The sequence below is a fragment of the Chiloscyllium plagiosum genome, unplaced genomic scaffold, assembly GCF_037043375.1.
Source record: "Chiloscyllium plagiosum isolate Xiang-an unplaced genomic scaffold, Cpla_swu_hap1 HiC_scaffold_25, whole genome shotgun sequence".
Taxonomy (NCBI): Eukaryota; Metazoa; Chordata; class Chondrichthyes; order Orectolobiformes; family Hemiscylliidae; genus Chiloscyllium; species Chiloscyllium plagiosum.
In genome coordinates, this window is record NW_028270163.1 from 59,299,757 (window position 1) to 59,327,454 (window position 27,698).

The 27,698-nt window shown below is 43.9% G+C and overlaps 2 protein-coding genes across 2 annotated transcripts in view; one reads left to right on the top strand and one right to left on the bottom strand.

The window, feature by feature from the left end:
* Positions 1–27,698, top strand: part of LOC122562312 (nucleoside diphosphate kinase) — a 682,191-nt gene that overhangs the window by 637,842 nt on the left and 16,651 nt on the right. The window lies entirely within an intron of this gene.
* The window catches only part of utp18 (UTP18 small subunit processome component), a 50,213-nt gene that overhangs the window by 12,009 nt on the left and 10,506 nt on the right, over positions 1–27,698 (bottom strand). Inside the window, exons 5-12 of the mRNA XM_088000771.1 lie at positions 25,673–25,755; positions 15,425–15,550; positions 15,099–15,273; positions 13,639–13,739; positions 9,379–9,469; positions 8,386–8,509; positions 3,807–3,981; positions 724–866 (exon numbers count right to left, since the gene is read on the bottom strand). Of these exons, the coding sequence (XP_087856897.1) occupies positions 724–866; positions 3,807–3,981; positions 8,386–8,509; positions 9,379–9,469; positions 13,639–13,739; positions 15,099–15,273; positions 15,425–15,550; positions 25,673–25,755 (1,018 nt within the window). The remainder of the gene's footprint in view (positions 1–723; positions 867–3,806; positions 3,982–8,385; positions 8,510–9,378; positions 9,470–13,638; positions 13,740–15,098; positions 15,274–15,424; positions 15,551–25,672; positions 25,756–27,698) is intronic.

Consider the following 27,698-nt stretch of genomic DNA (forward strand, 5'->3'; position numbering starts at 1 on the left):
GAGAGAGACAGGCAGACACACAGAGAGAGACAGGCAGACACACAGAGAGAGACAGGCAGACACACAGAGAGAGACAGGCAGACACACAGAGAGAGACAGGCACACACACAGAGAGAGACAGGCACACACAGAGAGAGACAGGCAGACACAGCGTTCGAGAGAGAGAGACAGACACAGAGAGAGAGAGAGAGAGAGAGCGAGAGAGAGAGAGAGAAAGAGAGAGAAAGAGAAATGGATACTGATAGATAATTAAAAAGATAAAAGGAGACAAAGAGTGAGTGAGTGAATGAGTGAATCAGTCAAAAGAAAAGATATAAATGAAAATTTCCTAAGCAAGAGTGAAGTCAGATTGTGATCGGGCACTGAAATAAGCTAAATTCCAATCCTAATTGCTTGGTGGTTACCCCAGTTTGCAGCTTATCATACAAGGACAGAATTCTCAAAGACAGCTATCAACATATCTGGAGAGACCTCCACAAAAGTCAAGCAGCTGTGGGAAAGTTCTGTGCATCAGCCTGAACCACAAACCAGTAGCTGAAGAGAAAGCTTATCAGTCAGAGTAGATTAACAAGAAAGAGGAATGACAGAAGCATTAACCTCCAAACTACTGCTCCCAAGGAATATGCGTGAATCCACGATGAATACACAACCCAAAACAAGACACCCGTATGAACCACACTTAGACAGCCATGGTCAGTATAGTAAGCCTTATGTTAAGCACACCTGTACAGCAAGGCTTTGCCTCGGTTCGTGGCTATGGAAAAGAAGCCACTCCTGGGGGAAAAGTCCATTTCCTGCGCCAAGTAAATAGCCCTCTGACCAACCACTGGGAAATTGGCAAATGCCGTAAAAGATGGGATGTGGATCTGTAGAATAGAGAATTATTTATTAAGAAACACTTCAGTTCAAATATTAGAATTTTAGAGTCCCTACAGTGCGGAACCAGGCCATTCGGCTCAACAAGTCTACAACAACTCTCCGAACAGTAACATACACAGACCCATTCCCCAAACACATTACCTTATATTTACCCCGACGAATGCAATCTAACCGACACATCCCTGAACACCAAGGGCTATTTTAGTATGACCAATTCACCTAACCTGCACATCTTTGGATCGTGGATGGAAACCGGAGCACCCGGAGAAAACCCACGCAGATATGGGGAGAACGTGCAAACTCCACACAGACGGTCGCCCGAGGCTGGAATCAAACCCGGGTCCCTGGCACTATGAGGCAACAGTGCTAACCACTGAGTCACCGTGCTGCCCATTTGCAAACTCCACACAGACACAAATATCAATTATAAGCCTGAACTAAAGCTCCAAATGATTGCAGGAGGCAGAAACCCTCACTGCACTGAAAATCATGTTGTGACCTCCACACCTTAGGACTGCAATGACAAACTTTCTGGGGTACAGCTGATGCCCCATGGAATAGTGGGAGATCCGGTACACATTGTAAGATCTGCTTGTTGATGTGGAGCTGAGTTTAACAGGGCCCTTCCGTAGTTCAGGAGATTGCTTCCTCCATAAACGGACTAGCTATGATTTCTCAGGACATTTTGGTTGATAGCTGTTTGTAAAGCTCCAGCTCGTTCCATCAGAGGAGCTGAGTATAATGTTCAGCAAATTCTTCTTGGCTGGGACTTCCTCCTGGTGAATTCTGACATGCTGCTGTTTTATTTGAAGTGAGTGCGACATATGTCACATTGGCCTCATTTTCATCAGAAACACTTGCAAGTGTGAGGAATATGATAGGCTGGACAGCTTTTTTAAAAAATAGCCGAGAGCGTGGTGCAGGAAAAGCACAGCAGGACGGCGCAGTGGCTCAGTGGTTAGCACTGCTGCCTCAGAGCATCAGGGACCCGGGTTCAATTCCATCCTCGGGAAACTGTCTGTGTGGAATTTGCACATTCACCCCGTGTCAGTGTGGGTTTCCGCCGGGTACTCCAGTTTCCACCCACAGTCCAAAGATGTGCAGATCAGGTGAATTGGCCATTCCAAATTGCCCATATAGTGTTAGGTGCATTAGTCAGGGGTAAATATAGAGTTGGGGAAAGGGTCTGGGTGGGTTATTCTTCAGAGGGTCGGTGTGGACCTGTTGGGCCAAAGGGCTGTTTTCATACTGTAGGGAATCTAATCTAATCAACGTTTCATGTATAACGGCTTATGCTTGAAATGTCGATTTTCCAGCTCCTCAGATGCTGCCTGATCAGCTGTGCTTTTCCAGCACCACATCTCTAGCATCTGCAGTCCTCACTTTCTTCTAGTTTTTTTTAAATATGAGGAAGATTGCTCCACAATTCCCCATTTATCTGCCTATGGAGGAGGTGATTCCAAGCTCCCTCCAGCTGTCGTTATGACCACTGAGGTGTGGCTGACCCCTCTGTTCACTGCGTACTTCTACAGCATCGACCCGGCTTAACTGAAGGACGGAGCACTGAAGGTGACAAGAGTCACCTCAGTAACGCCAAGCGGGTCACAGAGGACAGAGATGATACCATCATGATTGACAGAGCTACAAAGTTTAAACCTCAGCATAAGAACACCATCTCCCAGGTCATCTGCACATGCAGCTTTACTCCCCAACAATGTCATAAGAGTCAGAGATTTGTAACACAGGAAAAGACCCTTCAGCCCATCGTGTCCATGCAGATCTATAACAACTAAATGACTATTCTCATCCCATTTTCCAGCACTTGGCCTTGCACGCCTTGGCATCATAAATGCACATCCAAAGACTCCTTAAACATTGAGATGTGCCATGTTCTACTGCGCTTTACAAGCAATGAGGGATTCTAAAAGTATTTAAATAACACTACAGCTACAATTATAAGTTTACCTGAGATGTTATATTTTCCATCTGGTTTATGTTGGCCAAACAAAGTATAATTGTGCAACAAACGTTCATGATCCCAACCAGTGTGAGAGCTGCATGAATATCAATGAGGGTCACGAGGATTCCTCTTTGGCTGAAGGAAGTCTACCAGAGCTGATTAAAAATCAACGCGTATAAGTCAGTCCCTCATTTCATTGTAGTAAGCTAATTGAGCAGAACATTGAAAGGCTTCATTAATCAAAGAAAATGGGTAGAGAAGAAAAAAGCTTAAGCTCAATAACTTTCTCTTCAGCCTTGTTTGCTTAACAAGGACACGTCACACAGCCACAAAAGTATCATTGATGACCAAACTGTCCGAGTGGAACTGAAGCTAGTGCTCCTCACCTACAACAGCTCAGACTCTGATTTATCGATTGAATAAGTTAACAGCACAAAGAGAAAGAAACTAATTCCTCTCGTGGCAGACTCCACGACAAGGGGGCATAGCCCTAAAATTACAGAATCAGAATTGTTATGACACAGGAGGCTATTCAACCCATTGTGCCTGTACCAGCCCTTCAAACAAGCATCATTACCTTGTGCCAACTTCCTGCATGTACCCCATACCTTTACATTAATGATCTGGGCTTTGCTGTGCAGGGGACAATTTCAAACATACAAACAAGAGGAGGCCACTCAACCCTTCATGCTCTACCATGTAATACATTCGTGGCTGATCTGATTTCAACCTTAACTCTACATTCCTGTCTATCTCCGGGATAATCTTTCTTCCCCTTGGTAATCAAGAATCCATCGATCTTGGTCTTAAAAATATTTATAGATTCTACATTCCCTTTTGAGGAAGAGAATTCCAAAATCTCAACCCTCAGTGAAAAATAAGAATTCAGTTCCTCCAATGTCTTTGCTTCAAACCGAATTAAAAATGCTGTCCTCTCCATTAGGTATTGGTCAGAAACATCACCTACCATTTTGACCGCGTGGTCTGTGGACTTAGAGGCAATCGCTAAGATCTCTGTTGTTGGATTAAAGGCTAGTGATGTCACTGCGGTAACCAGGTTCCTGACAACTTTCACAGGTTTAGGTTTAGTTTGGTGTAGGCAGGTATCTTGGGAATAAACATTCACAATTCCAGAACTGGACCTGTTAGGGAAAGTAAAGAGCGAGTCATGAAGCTGCTTTCCATTGTTAGTTAGAATTAAAGGAAATACTATAAGAGAAGAAATTACCACCCATTTTCCATCATCCTCAGTCATGTGATGCTGCATTAATAGAGCTGTGACTAATCTAACAATCATAATCTCTTATCAACCTTTCTACAACAGATCCAGGCAGGAGGACAGATAAAGCACCCAGTGCTGCAGAACTTTGGGAATCTGTTAGTTGAGGGTGATGTTTTGATTTTGACACCAGGAGGAGCTATTCAAAGGGCTCCATGGTATCCTCATGAGCTGGTATTGCTCCACACTATAAAGATGGCCTCTCCTGCAATGCTGCACTCTCTCAGATCATCCAGGCCACAGTCATATTGAATGAGGTATTTATCTCATTAAGATGGAGATGAACTTGTTCACAGGGTAAGACAGGCTAAACGCCTAATCCACCTCTTGGGTCCAGATTCGCTCCTGAATATAGCCAATTTCCTTGACAAATCCAGTCCTATTTTGGACCCGTGAGAATATGTTTACTGTGTTTTCTCCATTCAAACTCAAATGTCAATTCTAATTTATCACAAAATCCATTTGTTAAAAATGTTAATTTAAACTGTAACAAATGATGCAGGTTTTCTAGCGAAGCAAGGCAGCATGTGGTTAAACTGCCTGGGGAAGATGTGGTGAACAAAGATTGTGCCCCAGCTTCACCATCACACGTTCACACCGGAGGATTTCCATGAGTAACAAGCACAGCAGAGGGTCACTGATTCTCACTTGACAATCACATGTCAACCTAATTAAAAGGGTGAGTAATGCACTCCTCCCAATTGTAAAAGCATTGTGATAAGGGGGTGGAGGTGGCATAAGAGTGATATTTATTTTGGAAACAAAGAAAGGCTTATAACTGTACAGAATTCAAATACACAGATTAGGTACAGCAAAAGGAATATATAAACCCAGATCATACTGTGCAGAGGGAAATGGTATGAAGGGAACTCTAATGAGACTTGTGTTTTGTAATCCTCTTGGACGTAACACCACTATAAGGACCTAAAGCAATAAGTAAGTAAAAGATCCACCATGGATTAAAGGAGGATTACGGAGCTATTTTCTGATCCTGCTGGGAAAGCTCAACATCATATCTGTTGAGTGGTTTGTGCTTGGCTTAAGGATAGAGCAGAGAGAACTCAGAATCCCTCAAAACAAACCGTCACCGAAAAACCCAAAACTTGAGGTATGGCAGAGCTCAAATAACTCAGTGCTGGAATTCAGAATATAATGTATTTCAATATGTTAAAGAAGATTGTTTAATGCTCAATTTCTCAGATCATGCAGAAGAAACGTTCTCTCCTGGAGTATATAAGGACGTTAAGGTGAACAAACACACTGTATAATGGCACATATTGTCAACAGATCTGGTTGAACCTCCCATGTCCCTGTTACTGAGATTAATTAGGATGTCCTTTGTTACTGTGATCAGGTGCAATGCCACTCAGCCAAACTCTAGAGAAACTGAATCAGTAGGAGGGCCTGACACTGAATCCATGGAGGATGCCTTTGCAAACCTTTAAAACTTCAAGTTAATGGAGAACTTCAAACCAGGATCTACAGGAAAGACACACACGCACGCACGCACACACACACAAATATTTAACTACAGAAACAATCATCCACAAATGAAGCTGCATTAGGACATTATTTCAATGAGCCACAACACATTGCAGCACAGAGGAACTATGAACAGTAGAAGAAAAATACCTATATACCTTATTCAAGAAGAACAGGTACCCAATAAATACAGTCCGCTGATTTGTCACAAACCCAAACAAGCAGACACAACGTGCCCAGAAACCCTAACCACATTATCAAACATCAAAGACATCTTGGAAATGATTTCCAGAGTACTCAGACCCCTCAGCATCAGGGTTAAACTGTCGCAGCACAGGGATGGGAACCTGAATTGTAGTTCCAGTGTACAGGAGGTAGAGGGTAGTGAGGTCAGGGATAGGTTTACAAGGTCACGAGAGGGCACCTGCAATCAGGATGTTGGTTTGAAATGCATGTACTTCAATGCCAGGAGCATCCAGAATAAGGTGGGTGACTTTGCAGCATGGGTTGGTACCTGGGAGTTTGATGTTGTAGTCATTTCAGAGGCATAGCTGGAGGGGGGAATAGGAATGGTTGTTGCAGATTCCAGGATTTAGATTTTTCAGCAAGGACAGAGAAGATGGTAAAAGAGGAGGGGGTGTGGCATTGTTATTACAGCAGCTGAGAGAACGTTTGAGGACTTACCCACTGAGGTAAGAAACAGGAAAGGAGAGGTCACTCCGTTGGGAGTTTTCTATAGACCTCCGAATTGTTCCAGGGATGTAGAAGAAAGGATAGCAAAGATGATTCCCGATAGGAGCGAGTGTAACAGGGTAGTTGTTATGGGGGTCTTTAACTTCCCCAATATTGACTGGGAATGGGTCAGTTTTTGTTCGGTGTGTGCAGGAGGGTTTCCTGACAGTATGTAGACAGGCCAATAAGGGGCGATGCCATATTGGATTTGGTACTGGGGAATAAACCCAGCCAGGTGTTAGATTTGGAGGTAGGTGAGCACTTTGGCAATAGTGACCATCATTCGGTTATGTTTACAATAGCAATGGGCAGGGACAGGTATATACCGCAGGGAAAGAGGTATAACTGGGGGGAAAGGCAATTATGATGCGATTAGGCAAGATTTAAGATGCATAGGATGGGGAAGGAAACTGCAGGGGATGGGCACAATTGAAATGTGGAGCTTATTCAAGGAACAGCTACTGCGAGTTCTTGATAAGTATATTTCTATCAAGCAGGGAGGTAGTTGTCGAGAGAGGGAGCCATGGTTTACTGAAGAAGCTGAAGGCCTTATCAAGAGGAAGGAGGAAGCTTATGTGAGGATGAGGTGTGAAGGCTCAGTTAGGGGCTGGAGAGTTATAAGTCAGCCAGAAAAGATCTAAAGAGAAGGCTAAGAGGAGCCAGGAGGGGACATGAGAAGTTGTTGGTGGATAGGTATGTCAGGAATAAAAGAACGACAAGAGTAAGATTAGGACCAAAGACAGTGGCGGGAAGTTGTGTGTGGATTCGGAGGACACAGGGGAAGCACTTAATGAACACTTTTCGTCAGTTTTCACACTAGAAACAGGTAATGTTAGTGAGAATACGGAGATACAGGCTACGAGATTATATGGGATTGAGGCTGACAAAGAGGAAGCTTTAGTAATTTTGGAAGATCTGAAAATAGATAAGACTCCTTGGCTGGATGGGATTTTGAGAAGCCAGAAAGGAGATTGCAGAGCCTTTGGCTTCAATCTTTATGTCATCATTGTCGACAGAAGTAGTGTCAGAAGACTGGAGGATAGCAAACGTTGTTCCCTTGTTTAAAGAGGGGAGTCGGACAACCCTGGTAATTATAGGCCAGTGAGCCTTACTTCGGTTGTGGGTAAGGTGTTGGAAAAGTTTATAAGAGATAGGATTTATAATCATCTAGAGAGGAATAAGTTCATTAGGGAGAGTCAACACAGTTTTGTGAAGGGTAGGTTGTGCCTCACTAACCTTACGGAGTTCTGCGAGGTGATAAAACAGGTGGATGAGGGCAAAGCGGTTGATTTGGTGTATATGGACTTCAGCAAGGCCTGAAGTCCACACTGTAGACTATTGCACAAAATACGGAGTTTCACACTTGAAGGTAATTTAGTGGTTTGGATCAGAGCCTTCGACTAGCTAGAAGACGACAGAGGGTGGTGGTTGACGGGAAATATTCATCCTGGAGCTCAGTTACCAGTGGTGTGCCACAAGAATCTGATTTGGGGCTGTTGCTGTTTGTCAATTTTATAAATGTGGGCGTAGAAGGATGGGTTAATAAATTTGCGATGACACTAAGATAGACAGAGTTGTGGATAGTGCTGAAGGATGTTGTGGGTTACAGAGGGGCATAGATAAGATGCAGAGCTGGACTGAAAAGTGGCAAATGGAGTTTAATGCGGAAAGGTGTGAGGTAGTTCACTTTGGAAGTAGTAACAGGAATGCAGAGTACTAGGCTAATGGTAACATTCTTGATTTGGAGATATACGTGTTGGACTGGGATGTACAAAGTTAAAAATCACAACACCAGGTTATAGTCCAACAGGTTTATTTGGAAGCATTAGCTTTTGGAGCGCTGCTCCTTCATCAGGTGATTGCCTGTTCCTTCATCAACCATACTACCAGTGCTTCACCTGAGGCTCACCGATGATGTTACCCTGTACAGTGACAAGATGTCTAAAAACAAACCTTCCAGCTCAGCGAGCAAACTGACAATGTGAATCAGTGGGAAAGGATGCATTGCACTCATATTATCTGTCAGAAACCTTCAGGACAACATTCTACTCACCCACAAGCCACATATTGCCCATTCCGAGAAACAGCAATAGACATTCCTCTCAGGCAGCCTTCGTCAATGAACCTGGTCAGACACTTCCTACTCTTCACATCCCAAATATAAACTGCTCCGTCATCTAGAACAACAGCATAAAGAGGATAGAAACTGGTTAGAAATTGAGAATGTACAATCCTGACCTACCCCACCCATCACGAACACCAGTTAAAAACAAATGCTGCAACTCAGCGATTCATTACATTTGTTCAGGGGCCAGCTAATGGACCAATTCAACCAGAACTCTCTTTCACTGGTACTCAATAAATCTGTTGCATTTGCAGTGCTCTGTAGAACCTGACATCTCAGACAGGTAAAAGGTGACTCAAATAAAGACATTCAAGATGCAAAGAAAACGGATTTTAGTTGGACAAAGTCAAAAAGTGTGGTGCTGGAAAAGCACAGCCGATCAAGCAGCATCCAAGGAGCAGGAGAGTTGACATTTCGACCATAAGTCTTTCATCAGTTCTTGTTGTTGATAAGTGAATTTTATGTTGATATACCAGGAATGAGCTGTGCAACTGGGAAGATTGAGACAACTGAAACAGCTGAGGTGAAGGTGGTACAGATAGAGATTGGGATCAGGTGGTACGGGGAGAGAATACAGGGGCAGGAGCAGGTCTTTCAGCCTTCAAGCCTGTTTCACACTCAGTGAAATCCATGGTTAGATACACTGTACAGTTACAGCACAGGACTCAAAAACTGCAAGAGTTGTGACTTTTATAGATGATAAGAAAATATGGAACTAGGACTGTTGCAACATAGACCAATGTATATTAGAGGACAACCTTCCAATTGCATACAGAAAAACTATTTTAATCTCTTCTAATTGCTTGATTGGCAAACGGGTTATACACTGTATTCCCAACAGTTATTTGAACCCCAGCCTGATACTGATCTCAGTCCCTCCCTTATTTTCAAATCTAAAACCAGATGAGAATATTTGCTTACCAGAATGTGCGTAGATTGTACTCCCATCAGGAGAGAAGGTGGCTGCCATTGCCCTTCCATTAATCTTCATACTACCCACAAATTCCTTCGTCTGCAGAAGGAACAGAAATATAATTGTTTGGCATTAAACATTAAATTAGATTAGACTACTTAGTGTGGAAACAGGCCCTTCGGCCCAACAAGTCCACACCGACCCGCCGAAGCACAACCCACCCAGACCCATTCCCCTACATTTTGCCCTTCACCTAACACCACAGGCGATTTAGCATGGCCAATTCACCTAACCTGCACATTTTTGGATTGTGGGAGGAAACCGGAGCACCTGGAGGAAACCCACGCAGACACGGGGAGTATGTGCAAATTCCACAGAGAGAGAGAGTCGCCTGAGGCGGGTCTCTGGTGCTGAGAGGCAGCAGTGCTAACCACTGTGCTGCCCATAAAATTAGGCCATCAAATAAAATTATTTACTGCCCCACAAAACATGGAGCAGCAGGTGAGCTCCAAGCATGAACACACAGGTTACAATGACAGACATGCAAGAACCAATCCCTGGTCTGTGCCTGGGAGGCAGGGAAGGATAAACTCATCCCTGGTAGGTGGGGAAGGAGATTATAATTGTCAACTTCAGTTCATTCACTTTTCCAAGCTTCCCTCCCTAGGTGCTGAAGGGAAAACCTGTCAGGATTATTGAGCCCTGACTGTCAGAGGTGGATGCATGACCAGCAAGTGTAGCTGTGCACCTTCCACATCACATTTTGGTCCACACATGAAAAGTGGCCACTCAGGCAATGCTTTCCACCTTCCCCAGCAGCCTGCCAGATCTTGGAGCTCTGAGACATACTGAGGATTCCCTCGTCCCAACCTTTAGGCTCACTCTTCCGGGGCAATCTGTTGTGTCTGCACGGGAGGGGCTGAATGTCACCTTCTGTCTCCCCTACTGACTGATATATAGAAAATAGAAGGGTGGGTTGGCCGTTCGAGCCTGCTCCACCATTCATCATCATCATGGCTGATCATCTAACTCAGTCCCCTGTTCCTGCATTCGCCCATCATCTTTGATCCGTTTAGCACCAGCTGCTATATCAAACTCCTCCTTGAAATCATGCAATCTTTTGGCCATGACTACTTTCTGTGGCAGAATTCCATAGGCTCACAGCTCTCTGGTTAAAAACATTTCTCTCCATTTCAGCAAACTCAGATCACATGTATAGCACTACAAGGATGTTCCTCAATGTTAGGGACCATAAATGTAAAAAGCAGAAAACACCAAAAAAAAAAAATCAAGGAAAGCAGAAAAACAATTGTTCTCGCCCTCAGCATGAACAGATCTCTGCTAACCATTCAGAAATTAATTTGCACAAGCATGAAATATTTAAGCTGTGCTAATTCCCAGGCAGCACATATCTGATGTGACAGATGACCTGTAATTTTCAGAGCAAAGTAATAACACTGCAGTTTCATCTCAGGAACCATGTGCATAATGAACAAGGAAGTGGTGAAACCTAATTAATTTGTCCTGTCAGCACTGCAGACCAACCCACGAGTATTCCCAGAGTTACTGGGCACATAATCTCCACATCCACATTCACATGGTGAACACATGCATTTTTAACCATTTTATGGAGTGCTTGGTAAAAGTGACAGCTCAAAAAGTAAAATGCCTTAGTTTACAGACTCAGCAATTACACCAATATGTTTGTAGCTAACAGATGGGAAAGTTGGAAGTTCTACTCAGATGGGAAATTCTGATAAAATTATGTATGAATTCTAAACTTTGGTGAAAGAGACAGTCTACAAAAGTGGTCACTGAAGGATGGCATTTGTTCAACAATGGTATACAACATTTGTTTGCCTGCAAGTTTATCCTGAGATTCCTGCGCTCCTCTAATTTGAACCTCCTGAGCACCCTTGATATATGTGACTCACTCCACCATTATGGCTGTGCATTGAGCTGTCTGGCCCCCAAGGTCTGGCGTTCTCACCCTACATCCCTCTACCTCTTTACTGTTCTTTTGTCCTTGGAGAAGTTTCGTAAACACTATTCCTTTGACTGAACTGCAAGAACAGATTAAAATTTGGAGTCAGATTTTCTTCTACACCTGTCTTGTGAAGGGTTTGGGATATTGTTATTAATTAACTCATGGGATGTTAACTGGCAGCTCTGGTTTCCTTGGTGTTCAAGGTAGTGGTGGTGAGCTACCTTCTTGAACCACTGTTGTCTATGTACTGAAGGTAAACCCACAATGCTGTGAGGGAGGGAGTTCCAGAATTTTAACCGAGCGAAAGTGAAGGAACAGCAATATATTTCCAAGTTAGAATGATGAGGGGCTTGGGGGAGGTGGATCTTGGAGGTATGGTGTATCTGCTGCCTTTGTCCTTCTAAATGAAACTAGTTGTGGGAGTTGGAAGGTGCTGCCCAAGGAGCCTTGGTGAACTTATGCAGAGCATCTTATAGATGGTATGCACTGCTGCTAAAGAGGGTCAGTGATGGAGTGCAGTGACAATTAACTGGCTGCTTTGCCCTTGATGGTATCAAGCCTTTTGAAGCTATACTCAGCCAGGCAACTGAATAGTATTCCATCACAGAGTCCAGTTCAGTTTCTGGTCAATGGCAACCACAGGATGATGATAGTGGGGAATCAGCAGTGATAATGCCCTTGAATGTCATGGGGCAGTAGTTAGATTCTCCCTTGTTGGAGATGCTTATTGCCTGACACGTGACCTGGCTATTGTCCAGGTCCCGTTAATATTTGAACATAGACTGCTTCATTCTCTGCAGAGTCACATACAGTACTAAACATGGTGCAATTATCAGTGAATGCCCCCATGTCAAACTTCTGACCTCATGATGGAGGGGTGGGCATTGATGAAGCAGCTGAAGGTGGTTGGGCCAAGGACACTAACCTGAGGAACTCCTGCAGAGATGGGATGACCAACCACCAACAACCATGACCACCTTACTTAGCATCAATTTATTTTATGACTACAACTAGAACAGACTTTTCCCCCCGATGAAAGCTGACTGTAGCTTTGCTAGGCTCCTTGATGTCTCTGTTAAATGCAGCCTTGATGTCGAGGGCTGTCGCTCTCCCCTCCCCTCTGGAATTCAGCCCTTTTGTCTATGCTTGAACCAATGCTGCATTGAGGTCAAGAGCTGAGTGACCCTGGCGGAACCCAAACCGGGTGTCACTGAGTGGACTGCCTGCATTTGCTCTCACCTCGGCTGTCCCAGACACTGACTCCCGTTCTCACCCCTGGTCACCTCAGGTCGCTGTGTTGGAACAGCACAGGTCATACAGCCTTACAACATGGAAAGAGAGCCTTCTGTCCATCAAGCCCACGCCAACCGTGTTCTCAAACTAAACTAGCCCCTTCAGTACTATCGTTGGAATGTTGTCAGGGCCCATAGACTTTGCAGCATCCAGTGCCCCTAATCATTTCTTCATACTACATGAATCAAATTCACTGAAGACTGGTAACTGTGATGCTGGGAACCACTGAGAAGGCCAAGATGGTTCATCCAATTGGCACTACTGGCTGAAGATTGTTGTGAATACTTTGGCTTTATCTTTAGCACTGATGTGCTAGGTTCCTCCATGATTGAGAAAGGGGATATTTGAGTGAATTGTTTTAATTGTCCACCACCATTCACAACTGGATGTGGCAAGATTGCAGAGTTCAGATTTGATGCCTTAGTTGTGGACTCACTTAGACCTGTCTATCACTTGCTGCTTACACCTTTTGGCACACAGATAGTCCTGTTTTGAAGGCTCATCCAGTATTCACTTCATTTTTCAGTACACCTGGTGCTGCTCCTCGCACGCCTTCTTGCACTCTGCATTGAACTTGCGTTAACACCTGGTTTGATGGTAATGGTAGAGTGGGGGATATACTGCTCCATGAAGTTGCATATTGTGTCACAGTACAATTCTGTTTTCAGTTTTATTCTGTTAAAGACACTAGAGAGATCCAACTTGTCATTTGCTATTGAAGTTAGTGATTAAAATAATGTCTGGGACAGCCGAGGTGAGAGCAAATGTAGGCAGTCCACTCAGTGACACCCGGTTTGGGTTTCGCCAGGGTCACTCAGCTCTTGACCTCAATGCAGCATTGGTTCAAGCATAGACAAAAGGGCTGAAATCCAGAGGGGAGGGGAGAGCGACAGCCCTCGACATCAAGGCTGCATTTAACCATAGCCAATTTATGGTTAGTGATTTCAACTAACCCAGGAGCTTACAGAGTTGATCCTATGCAACTTACCTTCATGGAGAGAAGGTGCAGATACCCTGAAGTCCCAAGGAGCAGCAGAAACAAGCCATCTGGTGAAACTTCAAACTCTTTAACTTTCCTTTCCTCTAACCCTACAAACACAAAAATCAAAAAGCTTCAGAGACAAGAGTATAGTGAGAGATTTCAGGAGAAGTAACCATGCCTGATGTAAGCTTGCAGTAAATATTGCAGAAGACGGAGGTCTGAAATTGATAAAGAAAATGCTGCAAATACTCAGCAGGTCAGGCAGTACCTGTGGAGAGAATAGTGTTAGCATCTCTGGGGTGATGAATGACTTCTAGCTTTCTCTCTCTCTCTCTCTCTCTCTCTAACATGACAAGGGAGATAGCCAGGTTGCATTATCGCTAGACTCTTAATCCAGAGGCCCAGGTAATGGTCTGGGTTCAAATCCTGAATTTCAAATTGCATAAATTAATTCAATAAAAATCTGGAATTGAGTCTAATGATGACCATTGTTGATTGTTGGCAAAACCCATCGAGTTCACCCGGTCCTTGATGGAAAGAAACTGCTGTCCTTACCTGATCTGGCCTATATGTGGCTCCAATGTGGGCAATAAATGCTGCCCTAGCCAATGATGCCCATATCGTGTGAATGAATAAAAGAAAATTACAGAGACATATATCTTTCCATTGCTGGGAAACAGAGAAGCACTTGAGTGCAACAGGTAGCTGCTTGACTGCTCGTGAAACAGTCAGGAAGATGAGATACTTTCAATACGCAGGACACCCGAATTTTCAAAATTACTCTCTAACCTCAAGATGTATACAAAACAATTCTTGCACAACAGCAGGTCAGACACTTTCTCCTCTCACACTATAGCACAAGGCAGAAGAGGTGACACCCCCATTCCACAGAGACCAGTGTCAAGAAGCTCTGCAATGCAAGCTGATCCAGAAAAATACAAGTGAGATCGTGGAAACAGAGCTCAGTATTATCCATTTATTCCGCATGCTGCTATGTGATGGAATAATGCTGCAAAATAGTTTCTTATTTTTCACATTTCTATTGTAACTTTCTTTTGAAGTTCATTTTTCACCATAGCCTTCACTGGATCTCTGTTCTCATCCTCTCCTGCTCCAGAGATTGATCTTTTACTAGCCACACCTGTATTCTTTGGAACCCTCCACACTCTACTTGATCTTCTGCTGCATTTGCTTCCTTCACATACCTTGTTAAAACGTGAGCACATTGTATCCAACCTCACCTTCCACTCCCCAATGCAATTTATCTTCTCTATCTATTGCTCAGCTTCCCCTTTTCTTGTGTTTTAAACCCACTCTTCAAGGTGACAGATTTCTGTGAAAGTGAACTCGAGGATTTTAATTATTAATGCGGACTTCTGATTGTCAATGTGTCAAACTTTTTGCCAACTATTCAAGGAGACTGGATGTTCTGGGAAAGATAGTTTTAGAAGGGCAGGAATTCTCACCTCTGACATTGTAGACAGGAATGATTTTCCCAGCCATCATATTGTACATGTAGAACATCTTGTTGTTGATGGCAGTGGCGATAACCTGCTCTCCATCTGCACTGAAGCGAGCTTTGTACACAGGAAACCGCTCCAGGTGAATACTCTGTATCTTGGGGTTTGTCTTTTCATCAACCTGAAGTGGAATGAACATTGGTAGCTACTAATCTGAATCAGTCTGGCTCATGGGCCACAAACACTATCAAGCACTCTACACTTACACAAAAGGGCACAGGATAAACATTCAGTATTGATACTCCATGCGGCGGCAGGATTGGAAAGCCTACCTGAAAGAGTGAGATGGACTGATCAAGCCCAGCAGTCATGATGACTTGAGCAGCTGGATGGAACTGTGATGCTGTTAGCTTTACATGTGACGGTCTGGTGTAGTTGGCATGTCTACAATGCTTTATCTATCAAGAAGCAATAAAACTTGTCAGAACAAAGAAACTAGTTTTTCATGCAAGCAATCACGTTAGTCCAACATTCTCACCTTCATCAGGGTATGGACCCTTGGTGTGAAGAAATCACTCAAGAAGCTAGCCTTCAACAGAGTCCTGAGAGTTCAGGAAAGATATCACAATAGGCACTTTGCTTGACCACCCAATGGGAGTGACAGGCAGCAAAAGCCACCTGATCTACCTGACCTCAACCAAGAGAGTGCAGCCAGTTGAACTGCCCCTCACTCATCTCCAGGCTGAGCGAACCAATGGTGGGGGCTCATGTCTCCTTGCTCATGCCTCACTTTATATTTGCCAGGAATTGGTGTTGGAGAGACTGTTAGGTCTGAAGATTGATAAGTCCCCGGGGCCTGATGGTCTACATCCCAGGGTACTGAAGGAGGTGGCTCGAGAAATTGTGGATGCGTTGGTGATTATTTTCCAGAGTTCGATAGATTCGGGATCAGTTCCTGAGGATTGGAGGGTGGCTAATGTTGTACCACTTTTTAAGAAAGGTGGGAGAGAGAAAGCAGGAAATTATAGACCAGTTAGTCTGACTTCAGTGGTGGGAAAGATGCTGGAGTCTATTATAAAGGATGAAATTACGACACATCTGGATAGTAGTAACAGGATAGGTCAGAGTCAGCATGGATTTATGAAGGGGAAATCATGCTTGACCAATCTTCTGGAATGTTTTGAGGATGTAACTCTGAAGATGGACGAGGGAGATCCAGTAGATGTAGTGTACCTGGACTTTCAGAAAGCTTTTGAAAGTCCCACATAGGAGGCTAGTGAGTAAAATTAGGGCTGAAAATGTGTTGCTGAAAAAGCGCAGCAGATCAGGCAGCATCCAAGGAACAGGAGAATCGACGTTTCGGTCATAAGCCCTTCTTCAGGGCTTATGCCTGAAACGTCGATTCTCCTGTTCCTTGGATGCTGCCTGACCTGCTGCGCTTTTCCAGCAACACATTTTCAGCTCTGATCTCCAGCATCTGCAGTCCTCACTTTCTCCAGTAAAATTAGGGCGCATGGTATTGGGGGCAAAGTACTAACTTGGATTGAAAGTTGGTTGGCTGACAGGAAATAGAGTAGTGATAAACAGCTCCATTTCGGAATGGCAAGCAGTGACCAGTGGGGTACAGCAGGGATCAGTACTGGGTCCGCAGCTTTTTACAATATATATTAATGATATAGAAGATGGTATTAACAGTAACATGAGCAAATTTGCTGATGATAAAAAGCTGGGTGGCAGGGTGAAATGTGAGGAGGGTGTTAGGAGATTACAGGGTGACCTGGACAGGTTAGGTGAGTGGACAGATGCATGGCAGATGCAGTTTAATGTGGATAAATGTATGGTTTGGTGGCAAGAACAGGAAGGCAGATTACTACCTAAATGGAATCAATTTAGGTGAAGGGGCAGTACAAAGAGATCTGGGTGTTCTTGTACACCAGTCAATGAAGGTAAGCATGCAGGCACAGCAGGTAGTGAAGAAGGCTAATTGCATGCTGGCCTTCATAACAAGAGGGATTGAGTATAGAAGCAAAGAGGTTCTTCTGGTGAGACCACACTGGAGTATTGTGTGCAGTTCTGGTCTCCAAATTTGAGGAAAGACATTCTGGCTATTGAGGGAGTGCAGCGTAGGTTCACGAGGTCAATTCCTGGAATGGCGGGATTACCTTACACTGAAAGACTGGAGCGACTGGGCTTGTATACCCTTGAGTTTAGAAGACTGAGAGGGGATCTGAGTGAGACATATAAGATTATTAAAGGATTGGACACTCTGGAGGCAGGAAACATGTTTCCGCTGATGGGTGAGTGCCGAACCAGAGGACACAGCTTAAAAATACGGGGTAGACCATTTAGGACAGAGATGAGGAGAAACTTCTTCACCCAGAGAGTGGTGGGTGTGTGGAATGCTCTGCCCCAAAGGGTAGTGGAGGCCCAGTCTCTGGATTCATTTAAGAAAGAGTTGAATAGGGCTCTCAAGGATAGTGGAATCAAGGGTTATGGAGATAAGGCAGGAACAGGATACTGATTAAGGATGATCAGCCATGATCATATTGAATGGTGGTGCAGTTTCGAAGGGCAGAATGGCCCACTCCTGCACCTATTGTCTATTCCACACTATCACACAAGTGGAATCACATGCAGAGTGGACGATGACCCACTGACATTCTTAAAGCTGAAAGCTTGGGAATTCATCACAAATTTTACCAGTATTTTAGCTAAAATGAGCTGTCTTTCATAAACAGTTCTACCTAGCCAGTATTCCATTAGATTAGAGGCATATTTCGCAAAAGGATGAGACTGTCTGATTACCCACAGCACAACTACAAATCCACAAGCAGAGCATTATCGACAGTGGAACAAGTTAGACAAAACAAGCTAGCTGATGCCAGAAGGCCTTTGACAGGGTATCACACAGGAGGCTGCATAATAGATAAGAGCCCATGGAGAGAGAAAGCCAGAGAGAGTGAGTCATAAACTGCATAAATCTACAAGAGAGTCAGGAAGTATTGTAAGCTTAGGGGACAAATAGGGCTGCACATAGCATTGTTGCGAACATGTTAGTAGAATGTGTTTCCTAATAATGTTGAGTCTGTTTATAGTGGTACCAGTTTGTGTTGATAGCGATTTGACTGGATCAGTATGGTGGAATACCTGGGCAAATATACTCAACATCCTGGTTGGAGTTGTCTAACATGTTTTAAGGAGGCACGAGACAATAATTGTCAATCGTCAGAAAAACTTATCTGGTTCACTAATGTCCTTTCGGGAAGGAAACTGCCAACGTGACCAGGTGTGGCCTACATGCGACTTCAGACCCACAGCAATGTGCTTCACTCTAAACTGCCCTCTGGGCAATGAGGGATGGGCAATAAATGGGCAATCACCCACATCAGTGATTGAATCTTGTTGGTCTTGTTTGCAGAAAGATAATGCCGCTCCTGAAAAATACCGACATTAAAAGCAGAAGTCATGGGATTAAAGAGGGTGAAGCTGGTGAGAGCTTAGGAACTGTTTGGTTCAATGGAACTGTGTACACGTAGAGATTTGAATAAACAAAAATTGTGCTCATTAAATCCACATCTTTAAATCGTGCACCATCGGCTGCACAGAGAGGTTGGAATCTCAAGAGTCACAACTGGGAGGGTTCAAGCTGCTGCAATGTGCTGAGACAGGATACAGTGCACTCTCCAAGTACGGTATTACTGCTCTCAGTAACGTCACTACAAAAAGCCGACAAGCCTGGACAAAGATCTGCTCCACAGGAAGCAAGGGAGAAGCTTGAAGGGTTGTCAGGCTGAGCCGCTCTCACATGCATGGAGGGCAGAACTGGAGACAAGCTGTCAGCAGCTCCTTGATCATACGAGCCAGGTCAGGTCAGGCCTATAGTAACTGTCAGATATCCATCCATTCACAAACTATAACTGACCTGATATCTGATGTGAGATGCTATTGATTCTTTTGTGTAAGTCATGATCTAGAGTGCACCGGCTATAAAGTGAAATGGAAGCAAACTGGATGGTAACTTTCACAAAGGAACTGGGTAAATATCTGAAAGGGAAATGTGTAGGTTTGTTGGGTAATAGAGCTGGCAAAGAGCTAGTGCGGACAAAATGGGCTGGTCAGTCTCCTTCTGCATTATACAATTCTATCAAACTATTTCTTAATTGACGGCTAGCCCCATTCAAAGCAAAATGCTACTGTTGTGATTATTGCAGAACACTTTCTCTGAATGCCCAGCAGGAACAGGTTACAGTGAGCTATCATGCTAATCAATGGTCTCAATATTGCTCCCATATTAAATTCAATTCTGAAAAGTGTGCAGTAATACACTTTGAGGTCTAACAGATAAGAGATTCCGTTGTGAATGGTCAGAGCTTGGAAAGCATTGAAAATCAGATGGACCTTGATATGCTTATCCAGAGATCACTGACATTACCAGGGCAGGTAGATACGGTGGTTCAAATGGTATATGAGATGGAGCAGAAGAGTAAGGCACTCCAACTGCAGCTCTTCTGCTTCACCTGTTTGGGAGAGGTCACAGCAAAGAGATGAGTGAATAGGTTTAAATGTCACCTTGGGGCCTTGCTGCAAGTCTGCAGTACTGAATAGTAGTGAATCTTTCTTGATTATATATGTTTGATTGATCTATGTCTCTTGATTAAACTTAAAAATGTAAGCATTAAGTAAGCCTGGAGCAGTATTTTGTAGATGAATAACATGGTGCTATTTTCTGGGACTGCAGATTGGAAGAAGCAAAATGGCCCTTAGTAGTGTGATATGCTCTTCTTCTCGGATGTGGGAGTTTGGGGAGAGTTGACATGTTATGGAGGATTATATCTGCAATAAATGCTGTTGCTTGTGAATCCCATCAGATCGAATGGAACTGTTGGAACGACGGTTAGAGGCAATGAGGAACTTACGAGAGCATGGGGATGTGATGGATGGCAGTTATAGGAAAGGACAAAAGTTGCAGATACAGTCACATAGATGTGTCAACTCTAGAAAAAAGTAAGAGAGGTAGCAAGTAGTGCAGGAGACTTCTGTGGCTGTCCCCATTTCAAACAGGGATGTTGTTTTGGAAAATGTATGTTGTGACAGATTCTCAGGGGAACGTAGCACAAACAGCCCAGTTTCCGGAACCGAGACAGACTCTAATATAATGACGGGTACGTCGGGTTCCAAGAGATCAATTGTGTTAGAGGACTCGCTATTCCAAAGTACAGACAGATATTTCTGTGGCCAGCAGCGCAAAATCAGAATGGTGTATTGTTTCCCTGGTGCTAGGATCAAGGTTGTCTCAGAGGGTGCAGAACGTTCTCACGGGGGAAAGGGGCCAGCAGGAGGTCATGGTACACATTGCAGCCAACGACATAGGAAGGAAAAAGGTTGAGATTCTGAAGGGAGATTACAGAAAGTTAGGCAGGAATTTAAAAAGGAGGTCCTTGAGAGTAGTAAAATCTGGATTACTCCCAGTGCTACGAGCTAGTGAGGGCAGGAATAGGATAGAGCAGATGAATGCATGGCTGAAGAGCTGGTGTGTGGGAGAAGGATTCACATTTTTGGACCATTGGAATCTCTTTTGGGATGGAAGTGATCTGTACAAGGGCAAATTGCACCTAATTTTGAAAGGGACTAATATACAGGCAGGGAGATTTGCTAGAGCTGCTCAGGAGGATTAAAACTAGTAAGGTGGGGGGTGGGACCCAGGGAGATAGTGAGGAAAGAGATCAATCTGAGACTGGTACTGTTGAGAAAAGAAGTTAAACAGTCAGAGCAGGCAGGGACAAAGCAGAGAACAAGGTAGGACTGATAAATTAAACGGCATTTATTTCAAAGCAAGGAGCCTAACAGGGAAGGCAGATGAACTCAGGCCATGGTTAGGAACATGACACTGGGATATCATAGCAATTGCAGAAACATGGCTCAGGGATGGGCAGGACTGGCAGCTTTATGTTCCAGGATACAAATGCTACAGGAAGGATAGAAAGGGAGGCAAGAGAGGAGGGGGAGTGGCATTTTTGATAAGGGATAGCATTCTAGCTGCACTGAGGGAGGATATTCCCGGAAATACATCGAGCTAAGTTATTTGGGTGGAACTGAGAAATAGGAAAGGGATGATCACCTTATTGGGATTGTATTATAGACCCCCTAATAGTCAGAGGGAAATTAAGAAACAAATTTGTAAGGAGATTTCAGTTATCTGTAAAACTAATAAGGTGATTATGGTAGGGGATTTTAACTTTCCAAACATAGACTGGGACTGCCATAGTGTTAAGGGTTTAGATGGTGAGGAATTTGTTAAGTGTGTACAAAACAATTTTCTGATTCAGTATGTGTATGTACCGGCTAGAGAAGGTGCAAAACTTGACCTACTCTTGGGAAGTAAGGCAGGGCAGGTGACTGAGGTATCAGTGGGGGAGCACTTTGGGGCCAGAGACCATAGTTCTATTAGTTTTAAAATACTGATGGAAAAGGATAGACCAGGTCTAAAAGTTAAAGATCTAAATTTGAGAAAGGCCAATTTTAACGGTATTAGGCAAGAACTTTCAAAAGCTAATTGGGGACAGATGTTGGCAGGTAAAATGACGGCTGGAAAATGGGAAGCCTTTAGAAATGAGATAACAAGAATCCAGAGACAGTATATTCCTGTTAGGGTGAAAGGAAAGGCTGGTAGGTACAGGGAATGCTGGATGACTAAAGAAATTGAGGGTTTGGTTAAGAAAAAGAGGGAAGCATATGTCAGGTATAGGATTGTGTTAGAGGACTCGCTAGTCCAAAGTACAATCAGACATTTCTGTGGCCAGCAGAGAAAAAGCAGAATGGTGTCTTGTTTCCCTGGTGACAGGATCAAGGCTGTCTCAGAGGGTGCAGAATGTTCTCACGGGGGAGAGGGGCCAGCAGGAGATCATGGTACACATTGCAACCAACGACATAGGAAGAAAAAAGGTTGAGATTCTGAAGGGAGATTACAGAAAGTTAGGCAGGAATTTAAAAAGGAGGCCCTTGAGAGTAGTAAAATCTGGATTACTCCCAGTGCTATGAGCTAGTGAGGGCAGGAATAGGATAGAGAAGATGAATGCATGGCTGAAGAGCTGGTATATGGGAGAAGGATTCACATTTTTGGACCATTGGAATCTCTTTTGGGATGGAAGTGACTGTACAAGAAGGATGGATTGCACCTAAATTGGAAAGGGACTAATATACTGGCAGGGAAATTTGCTCGAGCTGCTCAGGAGGATTAAAACTAGTAAGGTGGGGGGGCTGTATTCCTGATGAAGGGCTTTTGCCCAAAACATCAATTTTACTGCTCCTTGGATGCTGCCTGAACTGCTGTGCTCTTCCAGCATCACTAATCCAGAATCTGGTTTCCAGCATCTGCAGTCATTGTTTTTACCTATATGTCAGGTATATACAGGATAGATCGAATGAATCCTTAGAAGAGTATAAAAGCAGTAAGAGTATACTTGAGGGGGAAATCAGGACAGCAAAAAGGGGACAGCAGAGAGCTTTGGCAGATAGAATTAAAGAGAATCCAAAGGGTTTTTACAAATACATTAAGGACAAAAGGGTAACTAGGGAGAGAATAGGGCCCCTCAAAGATCAGCAAGGTGACCTTTTTGTGGAGCCGCAGGAGGTGGGGGAGATACTAAATGAGTATTTTGCATCAGTATTTACTATGGAAAGGTCATGGAAGATACAGAATGTAAGGAAATAGATGGTGACATCTTGAAAAGTGGCCATATTACAGAGGAGCAAGTGCTGGATGCCTTGAAACGCATTAAGGTGGATAAATCCCCAGGACCTAATCAGGTCTACCCTAGAACTCTGAGAAGCTAAGGAAGTGATTACTGGGCCTCGTACTGAGATATTTGTATCATCGATAGTCACAGGTGAGGTGCTGGAAGACTGGAGATTAGCTAACATGGTGCCACTGTTTAAGAAAGGTGGTAAGGAAAAGCCAGGGAACTGTAGACCGGTGAGCCTGATGTTGGTGGTCAGCAAGTTGTTGGAGGGAATCCTGAAGGACAGGATTGACATGTGTTTGGAAAGGCAAAGACTGATTAGGGATAGTCAACATGGCTTTGTGTGTGGGAAATCATGTCTCACAAACTTGATTTGAGTTTTTTGAAGAAGTAACAAAGAGGATTTATGACGGCAAAGTGATAGACATGATCTATACGGGGTTCAGTAAGGCATTTGACAAGGTTCCCCATGGGAGACTGATGAGCAAGGTTAGATCTCATGGAATAAAGGGAGAACTAGCCATTTGGATACAGAACTGGCTCAAAGGTAGAAGATAGAGGGTGGTGGTGGAGGGTTGTTTTTCAGACTGGAGGCCTGTGACCAGTGGAGTGCCACAAAGATCGGTGCTGGGTCCATCTTTTCATCATTTATATAAATGATTTGGATGTGAACATAAGAGGTATAGTTAATAAGTTTGGAGATGACACCAAAATTGGAGGTGTAGTGGACAGCGAAGAGGGTTACCTCAGATTACAACAGGATCTGGACCAGATGGGCCAATGGGCTGAGAAGTGGCAGATGGAGTTTAATTTAGATAAATGCGAGTTGCTGCATTTTGTGAAAGCAAACTTTAGCAGGACTTATACACTTAATGGTAAGGTCCTAGGGAGTGTTGCTGAACAAAGAGACCTTGGAGTACAGGTTCATTGCTCCTTGAAAGTAGAGGCCCAAGTAGATAGGATACTGAAGGCGGCGTTTGGTACGCTTTCCTTTATTGGTCAGAGCACTGAGTACAGGAGGTCATATTGCGGCTGTACAAGACATTGGTTAGGGGCCACTTTTGGAATACTGCATGCAATTCTGGTCTCTTTCCTATCGGAAGGGTGTTGTGAAACCTGAAAGGATTCAGAAAAGATGTACAAGGATTGGAGGATTTGAGCTATAGGGAGAGTTGAAAAAGCTAGGGCTGATTTCCCTGGAGTGTCAGAGGCTGAGGGGTGACCTTAGAGGTTGATAAAATCATGAGGGGCATGGATAGGGTAAATAGAGAAGGTCTTTTCCCTGGGGTGGGGGAGTCCAGAACTAGAGGGCATAGGTTTAGGGTGAGAGGGGAAAGATATAAAAGAGCTGGAATGATGGAGGAAGTGGTGGAGGCTGGTACAACTGCAACATTTAAAAGGCATCTGGGTGGATATATGAATAGGAAAGATTTGGAGGGATACGGGCTGGGTGCTGGCAGGCGAGACTAGATTGGGTTGGGATATGTGATCAGTATGGACGAGTTGGACCAAAGGGTCTGTTTCTGTGCTGTACATCTCTATGACTCATTATATTAAGTACCTAAGATGGCGCCAAAGATTACATTACAAACATTCATTCAAGTGCACGTGACAATATAGCTAATTCCTTCACATGCCCTTCTGCACCATGATGTGGACTACAAAGCAAGGAGGCTCTGCTGGAACTGTACAAACATTGGTTAAGCCACAACTGGAGGACCGTACACACTTCTGGTCCCCATATCATAGGAAGGATACGATTACATTGGGGAAGGTGTGGGAGATCTACCAGGACATTGCTTGGGCCAGAGTTTGAGCTCTGCAAAAAGACTGGACATGCTGGGGTTATCATCCTTGAAGCAGCAAAGGCTGAGAGGCGGCTTGCCAGAGGTGTAGAAGATAATGACAGCAACAGATAGGAAGGCACCTTTTTAATTAGTAGTGGGATCAACAACCAGAGGATATAGATTTAAGGTAAGAAGTAAAATGATAAGAGAAGAGCTGAGGAGAATCTTTTTCATAGAGCGGTGAGAATTTGGAACTCGTTGCCTAAAAGGATGACTGAATCAGTAATTCTACAACATTTAAGCAGTATTTTGATCACCTATGTTGATATAGCCTCCAGAGTTATGGACCAAAAACTGGAAAATAGGATTACTGCAGTCAGATAATTGTTGACAGCATGGATACAGCAGGCCAAATGACCTCCTTCTATGTCATAAATATTCACGAGTCTACATTCCTATAACTGTGTATAATAAGTGGTCTTCCTCTCCTGACATAGTGCCTTGGCATGGATCCCGTCACAGCACCACAGACAGGGAATTTGATGGGCAGTGATTGCTGGTGTGTAGGAGATGGGGAACAGCTATTCTGCCCACAGCTGGAGTTCCTCCGTTATTACAATAATGCTCTCTATGTCCACAGGTCTGTGAATCCTCCAACGCTTTCTCCAAATAGCCAGTGTGAACTCCTGCAATCCTGCACTCTCACTTTCCAGTAGCTGACCAGTAAATCAAGACCAGAGGAACCCGCAACAGTCCAGTCCCACTCTTCCTCCAGATAACATATCCCCCTTTCTATTCTCCTCCTCATTATTACCCTGACACTGGGTCAGCTGGGACAGAAGCTGCAACCTTTTCTGACTGCCTGAGAAATAAGGAACCACTAAGTAAGGGCTGCACTGCTTTACATCTTGAGCATTCAGAAACAGCCATCAGATCAACACTTCAACAGAAAACAAGTGTATTAACATCTCTCCCCCACCACACAAACTGATAAACCTGGTGCACTGTGACAAATGCAGCTGTTGGCTTATAATGTCTCAGTGAGAACCCTCACCTGTAACAAGCGTTTGGGAAGAGAGTCAGAGTGCGTCACAAAATTGCCAGTTTTCTGCAACAAATCTTCATCTTCATCACTTTCTATCATATCAGATAAAACAAAGTTCATTAAAGCAAATGCACTGAATACAGAATAATACATACCTTAACATTTAAGGCAACTGTTTTAAGAGTCAGAGTCATACAGTACGGAAACAGACCCTTTGGCCCAACCCCGTGCTGTCACTGTCCTGGGATTGTTTGTTGGGAGACTGTGTAGAGAAAGCTTCACAGTCAGAATCATATGAATTCTTTGGTAAAAGCCGTCCATGCCAACCAGACATCCCAATCTGATCTAGTCCTATATGCCAGCATTTCAGTGACATCCTTCTAAACTCTTCCTATTCATATACCCATCCAGATGCCTTTTAAATGTTGTAATTGTACCACCCTCCATCACTTCCTTCAGCAGCTCGTTCCATACACACACACACACACACACACCATCCCTGTATGAAAATCTTACCCCTCAGGACCTTTTTAAATCTTTCCCCTATCACCATAAACCTATGTCGTCCCTCACCCTCGGAAAAAGACCTTGCCTATTTACCCTATCCAAACCTCATGATTTTATAAACTTGTGTATGGTCATCCCTCAGCCTCCAACAAACTGGGGAAAATAGACCCAGCATGTTCAGCCTCTCCCTATAACTCACGCCCTCCAGTCTCAGCAGCATCCTTGTAAATCTTTACTTCAACCTCTCAACTTTAACATCCTTCCTATAGAAGGTGACCAGAACAGTACAAGAGTATTGCAAACATAGCCTCACCAATGTCTTATACAGCTGCAACATGTCATCCTAACTTCTCTATTCAACGTTCTAACCAATGAAGGCCAGTTGTTGTGGTTCTGTTCGCCGAGCTGGGAATTTGTGTTGCAGACGTTTCGTCCCCTGTCTAGGTGACATCCTCAGTGCTTGGGAGCCTCCTGTGAAGCGCTTCTGTGATGTTTCCTTCAGCATTTGTAGTAGTTTGTCTCTGCCGCTTCAGCTTGTCAGTTCCAGCTGTCCATTGCAGTGGTCGGTATATTGGGTCCAGGTCGACGTGCTTATTGATTGAACAGAACCACAACAACGAGCACCCGAGCTACAAATCTTCTCACAGACTTTGACTGAAGGCCAGTGTGCCAAATGCTTTCTTCACCACTCCATCTACCCGTGACTCCACTTGCAAGGATCAATGCACCTACACCTCTCGGTTGCTTTGTCCTGCAACACTCCCAAGGACCTCACCATTAAGTCTTGCTCTGGTTTGCCTTACCTTACAATTATCTATATTAAACTCCATCTGCCACCCTTCCACCCATTGGCCAATCTGATCAAGATCCTATTGTACTCGGAAATAAATCTTCACTGTCCACTACACCACCAATTTTAGTGCTACCTGCAAACTTACTAACCCTTCTTCCTACATTCACATCCATATCATGTCTATAAATGACGAAAAGCAGCAGACCCAGACTGATCTTTGCAGCACATCGCTGGTCACAGGCCTCCAGTTCCAAAAATCAACTCTCCACCACCACCCCCTCCCTCTCCTACCATCAAGCAAATTTATATCCAATTGGCTAGCTCCTCCAGATCCCATGTACTCTAACCTTACTAACCAGTCCAACATGTTGAACTTTGTTGAATGATTTTCTGAAGTCCATGGAGACAATAACTACTGCTCTGCTTTCAATCTTCTTTGTCACCTTTTCAAAAAACTCAATCAAGTTAGCGAGACAACTTCCCATACATCAAGCCACACTGACTTTTGTTAATCAGTCCGTGCCTTTCCAAATGCATGTAAAAGTTGTCCTTCAGAATCCCCTCTAACAAGTGATCTACAATCTAGTAAATGCCTTAATCAAGTTTCATTTCTGTGTTTTACAGAATCCCTCAATTAGATTCAGTCTTTAAGTTGCTCCCATGGATCTGTTATTCCGTATATGAACTCATCCAAATCTCAAAAATATCTCAAAACAAAATTTGTTTATTTTATAC